At 37.9% G+C, this 11126-nt stretch overlaps 1 protein-coding gene across 3 annotated transcripts in view; it reads left to right on the plus strand.

The window, feature by feature from the left end:
* The first annotated feature begins 2438 nt into the window (after positions 1-2438).
* rnf144b (ring finger protein 144B) overlaps positions 2439-11126 on the plus strand; it is a 16612-nt gene continuing 7924 nt past the window's right edge. Inside the window, exons 1-4 of one of the 3 annotated variants that reach the window (XM_016483274.1) lie at positions 2439-2648; positions 5233-5402; positions 8200-8304; positions 10629-10689. In XM_016483274.1, coding sequence (XP_016338760.1) covers positions 5298-5402; positions 8200-8304; positions 10629-10689 — 271 coding nt within the window. In that variant the 5' untranslated portion in view covers positions 2439-2648; positions 5233-5297. Of the gene's footprint in view, positions 2649-4808; positions 5021-5232; positions 5403-6723; positions 6840-7051; positions 7222-8199; positions 8305-10628; positions 10690-11126 lie in introns of those variants that run through there. The other 2 variants (XM_016483290.1, XM_016483282.1) reach the window with 2 other exon arrangements.

Genomic DNA, 11126 nt, shown 5'->3' on the forward strand with positions numbered 1-11126 from the left:
CCTAAAACGGCTCATTCTAACACGCCCCCACATGTCTACGTCACAATGTGGGAAGATTTGCATAACGCCGCCCAAATGTTCACGCAAAGAAAGAAGGCATAACTTTTATTCTCGCTGTAGTATTGTTGTAGTATATAGTATTATTTTATGTCCCCACTGGATGCAACAAATGCCTCGTTTATAATGGGTTTTATTGTTTTTGTCTCGTTGCTCCGGCCGGGACAAGGCATCACAGTATGGTGAGGGGCGTAACATTTCTGTCACACACTTGAAGTATTCGGCCAATCACAACGCACTGGATAGCTGGCCAATCAGAGCACACCTCGCTTTTCAGACCATAAGCTTTGTAAAAATCGACGCGTTTCAGAAAGGAGGGGCATAAAGGAGAAACAATAATGTACAGTATGTGGAAAATAATGTTTTTTGAACCGCATAAACACATTTCATTACACCAAATACACCAAATGATGTTCTTTTTAGCAACATCATATGACCCCTTTAATGTGTATTAAAAAATATACATTTTTGTGCATTCTGGTAGTATTAATTATAAACAAATAAATAAATGAACAAACAAACAAATAATAATTATTTAAATGTTTTGTATCGACTTGTAAAATTGTATTAAAAAATATACATTTTTGTGCATTAAGCTTTTTTTTTTTTACCGTCATTATTTATCTATAATCGCTGTTCTTTTTCTGAGAGTAAAATAATGAACACACACAAATCCATCACAAGAAAAACATCCCCGAATGTATTACCATAATGAGAATCTGGATGTAAAATGTGTCTAATTGTCAAGGAATAATAAAACAAACAAACACATACATAAATATATACATACATAAATATTCACCCAAGACTGTCTGTGATTGTGCCGTGTGCTGTTAATGCTATATTATTAGAGTTCAGGTGGGTGGTTTAGCAGCTGACATACTACAGTTCACAAGACAAAGACGAGAGTTTCAATGAGTTTAACGCCCTCTATTTAATGAAATGACTGATATAGAAAACTGTTTAGAGTTAGTAACATTGCTTCAAAGAGCATTGAGACCACATTTCAGCTGGTTTGTCCCTGAACTTGACAGAGGCATTAAGCAATTACATGCAGGTTCAGAGGACTGAATGGTGCCAACATCCTTTTAAAGCCGGGAGCGGAATGTTGACTGAGAAATGCCAGCGATGCACTGAACGCAAGGTGTAGCATCAGATTACTGTGGCCTGAGCCAAGCCAAAGCACTCGCCTCAACGCTTGCACCAGCAACAGCCAGTTTCCCCTGTAATGAGAGCCTTACGGCAACTACAGCTGCAGTACCTGCACAGCATGATGGATGCCCCTCAAACACAGACACTCACACACATCATAGACTTATATTGAGCTAATATAAGGTTGCTCTCATAAAGGCACATGAAAGAAAAGACAAGCTTCTCTCATAATGGCTTTTATGTGAACCCATTATTTTTTTTAAATCTTTGATAACTTAATAGTCCATTAGACTGGGATCTGAGGGTGAGTACTGGAGAGTAAATTGGTTGTAATGGAATGTTATGGATATATGAATGTCAAGCCCATGATCTAGACTAGAGCAATGGAAATACATTATGTCACCTGCTGATATCATATGTGAGCATGTTTCTTGTTATTAGTCATATCTGCTTCAGTGAAAGCGTACGAGGAGGAAACGCCTCAAAACCGCTCCGGTATCTTTCTTATGTCAGGGTTCGAATATGTCGAGGTTGTAATATTTAGGTAACATGACACTAGAACAGTTTGTCCCCTGGGTAGACATTTTATTTTGTCACTAGAGGGTACTGTTGTACACGGTTGTTTATTATGAACTTAAAATGACTATAAAATTAATATTATTGGATTTTTTTTAGCTTCCTCATCTCCTGATAATGAACATAAGCACTGTCTAATGCAGGGGTGCCCAAACTCGGTCCTGGAGGGCCGGTGTCCTGCAGAGTTTAGCTCCAACTTGCCTCAACACACCTGCCTTTAAGTTTCTAGTATGCCTAGTAAGAGCTTGATTAGCTGGTTCAGGTGTGTTTAATTGGGGTTGGAGCTAACCTCTTCAGGCCACCGGCCCTCCAGGACCGAGTTTGGGCAGCCCTGGTCTAATGCATGTAACTAGTGAATATCATCAACAATCCAAGGTTTTAGAATGGGACAGTGAAATAAACATGATTACATCCTTGTTATGTTTCAAATTTAGTTTGATAGATTTGAGTGTAAAGCAAGATTGATATATTTTGTTGTTAATATTAAATATTGTTATAAATTATACTATATATTGTTTATATTAACTTGCAGTAGTAAACAAATTATTTATATATATATATATATATATATATATATATATTTATTATTATTTGACTCATGATTGAAAGAGTTAACGTTAAACGTCAGTGGGAGGAGAAAACAGGAAGTGGCCAAACACTTTAACACAGTCCGATAACTTCACAAAAAAACACACGCACCCTTGTGGAACATGACGGGTGTAACTCTCGGCTCCTCTTCATGATCGAGGTGTATGTGCGGGGATGTAAACCAGACTGTCTGTCGATCATCCAAGAATCTTCAGCATCTTCATTCTCAGATGCGCGTGTGATAATCACTGCGGTGGACACGAGTGCAGTGAAAGGTGAGCTGAGTTCATTACTGCGTCTCAAAACATATTGTGCCCCACCTACTGTAGATTCTGAACTATTTAAAGTCGTCATTCGCGTTCCGATTTTGGGGCGCCTGTTACGCAAAAATGCGGTCTAGGTAGGCAACACATTAAGTTTTAAAGCACTGTTCTGAGCTGATTTGTTTTGTGGGAGCTGCAGTGTGTTTGCGTGAAAATGAAGAATATTAAATGTGTATTTTATGCCTGACAGTAACCGTACTAGAGTTACCGTAACACTGACATTTATTGGCAGAATAGTTGCGGAAAAAGTTCCACGACGTCACAACGAACAATGGACTTGTCCTGAATTGAATGCTGCGCAGTATATGCTGCCTATTACTTTTTACGATAAAGAGAAAAGTAGTTTGCTACAGTGTCACATGTTTACATTGAGTAAATAGAGGTATTGTAATACAGTTTGTGTAAACATTTCTTCATTTAAGTGAATCAAGCAGGAGATATTGAAATTTACGGATTCTGATTTGTCTCATATCGAACGCATTGCATTGTAGGACGTCTAACATGCACTCTCTCCCAATGTGCCTGCTTCCCTACTAAATAGTTGGAGACAAAGTACATAAAAAAAAAAGTAGGCGAAGTACCCGGATTAATTCTTCCACCAAGATTCTGAAGTGCGCATCCAATAGACTCTTACAGTAACTATCCCATTATGCCACAGGAGAGGAGTCATGAATTTACATTTATATTCATCTATTTTGCAGACGCTTTTATCCAAAGCGACCCCGATCCAAAGGGAAACAAAAGCCATGTCAAGGAGCCAATAATATTTTTAATATACAGTGCCAGGTTTTTAACTTCCTACCTAGATTAGGAAGCAAGCTAGTGAAGATTTCAGTAAAGCAGTGTAACTGTAGGTCACATGACATTGTCAGCATGGCTGATGTAGTACATCCGAATTGCGTTCTTACTACACACATGCATACTTTGTAAAACAAACGTCTTTACACAAAGTAGGTTCCTCATTAAATGTAGTACTTACTCATACAGTATGCAGTTTGGGACACAGCTGTAGTATTTATCAGTGTGTATACTCCACATTTTTGCAAATGCCATTTAATGGATATAGGAAATTTGCAATTATGCCATTTCAAACATGGTTGAAATTTCTAGTTTATTGCTGGAATGTTTGGCCTGAGTTTCGTTGCTTATACATGCCATGCATTATTTGGATCTAGATAAAAGATTATGATTTAAAAAAATTAAATCAGAAATTTTAAAACAGCTGTCCTTTAAATTTTTTTTTCAGTATTTTTGACAGTCTAAAAAATACAGACATCAAAAATAAGCACTAAATAGTTGTTTACTAAAATGACTAGAGCTGAATTATTTTCGGTTCCTCATTTGGCAAGATTTTACTGCATCATCATATTAATAATTGTTGGGAACAGCCATGTGATTCACTTCCCTGTGCTCAAAACCAAAGTATATGTAAATAATGTTCACTGCTGAGAAATGCCAGAGAGCTCACCTAGATTTACAGAGTGACCCACTTTATGAGGTGTAACCAAGTATGTTTTTGGGCTGATCAATAGTGATTCAGGACATTAATCATATTCCTGCCAGACATCGATTCAGCACATTTCCTAATTATTAAATACCATTTGTTCCTGATCCTTTATTCTTTGGTTTGGGATTTGGTGTTTGAAAAAAAACCCACAAAACTTTCCTGTTTTTGCTTTTTACAATTATTTATGCACACACACACACACACACATACTTAGAATGATTCAGCACATTTCCTAATACCATTTTTTCCTTTCTTCTTTATTCTTGTTCGGTCACGAGGGGTGAAACTCCAAAAACAGTGCAAACTCTCTTTCAAAAGGACAATGACACGGCAGGAAAAAAACTCACAAGTGTCAGTGGATGTCACACGTGTCTTGCCAATCAATACTGACTGGGGAGACAGTGGACATTTAGGGCAGTGATGTTATCCACATTGATCGTGACAGAGGAGACATAAATGTAAAGAGCACAAATGTGCCATGGATAAAAATGTCACCATTCTCTCCACCTCATGCTTTCATCCCGTTCTCTATTTTTCTGACCTGTCGAGGCAGGCGGGGCCCTCTTAATCTAGCTTTATCCTGGATTATGTTATTATGACTTCTTCCCGATTGGGATTCGGTCGCCATGAGGGACAGGAATGTTGACTGGAAGACTTCATAAAGCAGTGAGTTCATTCAGGGTGGAATCTAGATCTCTTGTTCCTCCGGATTGACTCGTTTGGCGTCTCATTAAGAGGGCAGGCTGAGCAGGTTTTGAGTTGTTCACAACACAAATGAGATTAGACAGTCGGCTAATAACAGAGCATCCGACAAACAGTGAGTTTTACAGTTTTTAAATGCTTCTGTGTGGTCTGCGTGTGATTCTACTGAAAACTGACTTCAGAAGTATGATTTTACATTTCTGCTGAAGAGCTTTCTTTCCATTATTACTCCACTGCAGTGCGTAAACTGCGTTTTGAAACCTTTGTGATGTTAGAACTCAAACGTTGCAATTTATCCACCTCCGCTTTGTTTGTTCCTCTCTTTAGAAGCATGGAGGACGTCACTTCACTATTTCTGAAGTTTAAGGGCTAAACAACAACAGGAGGCAGGCATGGAGGCAGAAAAAGCCACGATCCACTGCAAACTCTGCCTGACCAACTGTCCTGAACTGGACACCAGCACATTGCAGTCCTGTAACTGTGTGTTCTGTGAGCAGGTAAGAGCATTGCTGAATAAATCGATATTTATCTTTAAAACTGAAGTGTGTCGTCATGCGAGTTGCTATTACATACATTACGTTAGTACTAGTGATATAGGAAAATCATTGTCACAAACATCTTGCCATAAGCAGGTGTTTATCTCTAGCTGGGGTCTGGGTTATTAGCACAAGGTTGGTGTCAAAGAAATACAGTAAACAAAGCACAATAGTTTTCAGTCTCGCTGAGGGGGGGGGGGATATTTCTTACACATGCCGTCTAAGATTAGCCAAATCTAGCCTATTCCTCTGAATCAGAGCTTCTGGGTCAGACTTACAATTCATTTGACTTTTTATGGTTTTTAAGCTGAAGTGTGGCATTTTTAAGTTAAAACATTCTACTGGAATCCAACTTCCATTCAACAATTGCTTCCCCTGAAAAGCATACATATTAATAATACTCTATCAAAACAATGTTTAGCTAATTCTGAACATTGATTAACCTGACTAGGGATATAATACTTAATGAAAACTAAAAACAGAATAAAAAAAATTGCATTACTTGAAATAAAAGTTAACTAAAATCAAATTAAAAAGCTTGTTTTAATTCAGCTAGTTGCCAAGGCAACATTTTTGATGTACTAACATGACTAAAACCAAAACTGAAATGAATAATAAAAACTATATACACACATTCTTAAAATAGCACAAAAACGAATTGTAAAACTAAAATGGCAAAAACAAAATTACTAAAGCTGTAATGAAAATGAAAATGGAAAATATAAACCCCAAAACTTTCCTGTTTTTGCTTTTTACAATTATTTATGCACACACACACACACACACACATACTTAGAATGATTCAGCACATTTCCTAATACCATTTTTTCCTTTCTTCTTTATTCTTGTTCGGTCACGAGGGGTGAAACTCCAAAAACAGTGCAAACTCTCTTTCAAAAGGACAATGACACGGCAGGAAAAAAACTCACAAGTGTCAGTGGATGTCACACGTGTCTTGCCAATCAATACTGACTGGGGAGACAGTGGACATTTAGGGCAGTGATGTTATCCACATTGATCGTGACAGAGGAGACATAAATGTAAAGAGCACAAATGTGCCATGGATAAAAATGTCACCATTCTCTCCACCTCATGCTTTCATCCCGTTCTCTATTTTTCTGACCTGTCGAGGCAGGCGGGGCCCTCTAATCTAGCTTTATCCTGGATTATGTTATTATGACTTCTTCCCGATTGGGATTCGGTCGCCATGAGGGACAGGAATGTTGACTGGAAGACTTCATAAAGCAGTGAGTTCATTCAGGGTGGAATCTAGATCTCTTGTTCCTCCGGATTGACTCGTTTGGCGTCTCATTAAGAGGGCAGGCTGAGCAGGTTTTGAGTTGTTCACAACACAAATGAGATTAGACAGTCGGCTAATAACAGAGCATCCGACAAACAGTGAGTTTTACAGTTTTTAAATTCTTCTGTGTGGTCTGCGTGTGATTCTACTGAAAACTGACTTCAGAAGTATGATTTTACATTTCTGCTGAAGAGCTTTCTTTCCATTATTACTCCACTGCAGTGCGTAAACTGCGTTTTGAAACCTTTGTGATGTTAGAACTCAAACGTTGCAATCTATCCACCTCCGCTTTGTTTGTTCCTCTCTTTAGAAGCATGGAGGACGTCACTTCACTATTTCTGAAGTTTAAGGGCTAAACAACAACAGGAGGCAGGCATGGAGGCAGAAAAAGCCACGATCCACTGCAAACTCTGCCTGACCAACTGTCCTGAACTGGACACCAGCACATTGCAGTCCTGTAACTGTGTGTTCTGTGAGCAGGTAAGAGCATTGCTGAATAAATCGATATTTATCTTTAAAACTGAAGTGTGTCGTCATGCGAGTTGCTATTACATACATTACGTTAGTACTAGTGATATAGGAAAATCATTGTCACAAACATCTTGCCATAAGCAGGTGTTTATCTCTAGCTGGGGTCTGGGTTATTAGCACAAGGTTGGTGTCAAAGAAATACAGTAAACAAAGCACAATAGTTTTCAGTCTCGCTGAGGGGGGGGGGGATATTTCTTACACATGCCGTCTAAGATTAGCCAAATCTAGCCTATTCCTCTGAATCAGAGCTTCTGGGTCAGACTTACAATTCATTTGACTTTTTATGGTTTTTAAGCTGAAGTGTGGCATTTTTTAAGTTAAAACATTTTCTCCTATTGTACTGTACTCCAACATTCATTGAACAATTGCTTCCCCTGAAAAGCATAAATATTGCTAATACTATGTCAAAACTATGTTTCATTCTGAACATTGATCATCTTGACTAGGGATATTATAGTTAGGCTAATGAAAACTAAAAGCATAAAAAAACATTTGTGTTAGTTGAAATAAAAGTTAACTGAAATAAAATTTAAAAAAGCTTATTTTAATTCAGCTAGTTGCCAAGGCAACATTTCTCATTTTTATTTAACTGGTTGTACTTGCATAACTAAAAATTTTTTTTACAATAATTATTAAAAACCATAAAGACATTTTTTAAGAAAAGGCACAAAAAGTAATAAAAATGGCAAAAACAAAATAACTAAATTTGTAATGAAAATTAAAAATATTAAATATTAACAAAAAACTATGATAGTATCTCGTGATAACATACACAAACACACAAAAAAACCCTCATCCAGGCACATTAAAATTGCAAAAATTTTGTGATTGTAGAACAAGACAAGATCTGTATGTCTAAAACTGTGCGTGTTTGTATATATATATATATATATATATATATATGTCACAGCTCTGTTGTGTTTGCAGTGTTTAAGGCAGTATGTCCAGCTGGCTATTCGGGGCGGTGCGGGCAGTGCCATCACCTGCCCTGATCCAGCCTGCAAGAACACCGGAACTCTGCTGGACTCTGAGGTACATTTGTCTGTCTCGCTCTCTGTTCTTCTTTCTCAGTCAACAACAGTTTCCAGTTCCGCAGATCACGCTACAAATATTGACTGTGCAAACACTGTTGTTTACACTGACAATATGAAAATCCTTCCACTACCTAACACCTAGGCAGCATTAATTTGATTAGAAATACAGTTAAAACAGTAATATTGTGAAATATTATTACAATTTAAAATAACCATTTTTTTATTATATGCTAAAGGGTTAGTTCACCCAAAAACGAAAATTAGCCCATGATTTACTCACCCTCAAGGCATCCTAGGTGTATATGACTTTCTTCTTTCAGACGAATACAGTCTGAGTTATATTAAAAAAATGTCTTTGATCTTCCAAGCTTTAGAATGGTACTCAGCGGGTGTTACAGTTCATCAGTCCAAAAGAAGTGAAATTAAGCGCATAGATCCATAGTAAAACGTGCCTCACATGGCTCCGGGGGGTGAATGAAGGCCTTCTGTAGCGAATCCATGCGTTGTTGTAATAAAAATATACATATTTAAAAACTTATAAACACTTTTCTGTCACTTCCTGTAACTGTCATACACGTGTTCATTCCGGGCGGATGACGTAGGACGTATGGTAGCACATGTGCCGGTGAGAAGTGACGAACACGGAAGCAGAGAGGAGAGAACAAAACAAACAATCGATCATCGATGCTTTTTTGTAAGAAAAATATCCTTATTTAAAACATTATAAACCGTAATCTCTAGCTTCCGCTAACTGTCGTATGCGCGTTCATTCCGGGTGGATGACGTAGGACGTATGCGTGGCGCATGAGCCGGTGAGAAGTGACGAACACGGAAGCAGAGAGGAGAGAACAAAACAAAACACCGGTCACGAATTAGAAGTACAAAACAAATTTGTGAAGATAAATGTCGGATTTCGATATAAGCCAAGAGGAGACTGGTTTTCCTTTGCTCCTGTAAACAAACGTTGGTTTTCGCGAGACAGGCATATTCTCACCGGCGCATGCACTACGCATACGTCCTACGTCATCCGCCCGGAACGGCTTCCGTGTACAACAGTTAGCGCAAGCTACAGAAAAGTGGTTATACCGTTTTAAATATGGATATGTTTCTTACAAGAACGCATCGATTCGCTACAGGAGGTCTTTATTCACCCCCCGGAGCCGTGTGAGGCACTTTTTTATTATGGATGGATTGCGCTTTATTGGACTTCTTTTGAATTGTTTAACAGAAACACCCACCCACTGCCATTATAAAGCTAGGAAGAGCCAGGACAATTTTTAATATAACTCCGATTGGATTCGTCTGAAAGAAGAAAGTCATATACACCTAGGATGCCTTGAGGGTGAGTAAATCATGGGCTCATTTTCATTTTTGGGTGAACTATCCCTTTAAAATGTAAATTATTCCTGTGATGCAAATCTGAATTTTCAGCATCATTACTCCAGTCTTCAGTGTCACATAATCCTTCAGAAATCTTTCTAATATGCTGATGTACTGTTGTGCTGCTTAATATTTTGTGGAAACTGATGCACCCTTTTTTCAATTTAATTAATACTAGCTGAATAAAAGTATTAATTTCTTTAAAAAATGACCCCAAACTTTTGAACAGTAGTGTAAATTAACAGAGTTTTGGAGTTGACTCACAAAAGCAACCCCCTAGCAACCACTCAGATCACCCTAGTGACAAAATTAGCCTCAACCTTAGAAACCTCATAACAATGCCATGGCAAATAAAAATAGAGCAAAAGTGAACACAAAAAGCTTTGATGAAATTTGTCTGGGTTTGTTTAGCCTAAATGTTCATTTTGCTTTTGGTTGCCACAGCATTAATCTCAACAAGAACACACTAGCTTTATTTATCACAAATGTTTTTCATCAGTCAAATGTTTCCACAAGTCCCAGTATTATTTTCCCCTCATGATCTTAACCAACCTGCTTTGTGAACTAATATAAGTACAGTGATATAAATATTACCTGGTGTCATGACTCTGGTCTCTGGAAAACTTTGTTCTGACACTCAGATGTTTCATGTAAATGCTAAACCGTCTACATGGATTTTTTTTTTTTTACCTCTTTTGTATTTCAGTCTTTTTCTTGTGATTTATAATAAAAATTTCTAATTGTATTATGTAAATGTGTGATAAGCAGGATCATGTACCTACGTCTGGATTTATTTTGCGATGTTGACCAGCTGACAGTACATTATCTCCTACATAAGATCTGATTTGCAAACCTGATGTGCTATTCATGTGCAGTTCTGTAGCTCAAACATGACACGTTCCAACATGACCTGAATATGAATTAATATCCTTCTTTGTACAGCTTGCCTTGTTTGCCCCCAGCGATCAGTTTGAGCTCTATCAGCGGCTCCGATTTGAAAGAGGTACGTGCTTGTCCTGCTTCATGTATGTATGTATGCATTAGGGCTGCACGATAAATCGAAATGAAATCAAGATCGCGATTCAACAGAAGCTGCGATTGTCATGCATATCTTTCAGTGAAGCACGGTTCTGTGATCAGCAGTAAATCTCCATCCGAAGGCCAGAGGGCGCTCTCGCGCTGAAACTCCAAATACGCCTCGCAGAAGAAATCGCTGCAGCTGAATAAACGGAAGATTCAACTGCTTTCATTGATTCAACGTGACTAATAAACACACGACTACGGCAATATTACGGTTATCTGAGTTCTTATTATTATAATTTTCATTAAAATAAAGTATATTTATAATGCGATGCCTTTATCACTGCTTAAATACTATGAAATATGTTGCGTGCCTTATTCTGTGTAAGAAGCCACATCATCTCACAGAAGGATTTATTT

This window comes from Sinocyclocheilus anshuiensis, unplaced genomic scaffold (assembly GCF_001515605.1).
Source record: "Sinocyclocheilus anshuiensis isolate Anshui unplaced genomic scaffold, SAMN03320099.WGS_v1.1 scaffold389, whole genome shotgun sequence".
NCBI classification, from domain to species: domain Eukaryota; kingdom Metazoa; phylum Chordata; class Actinopteri; order Cypriniformes; family Cyprinidae; genus Sinocyclocheilus; species Sinocyclocheilus anshuiensis.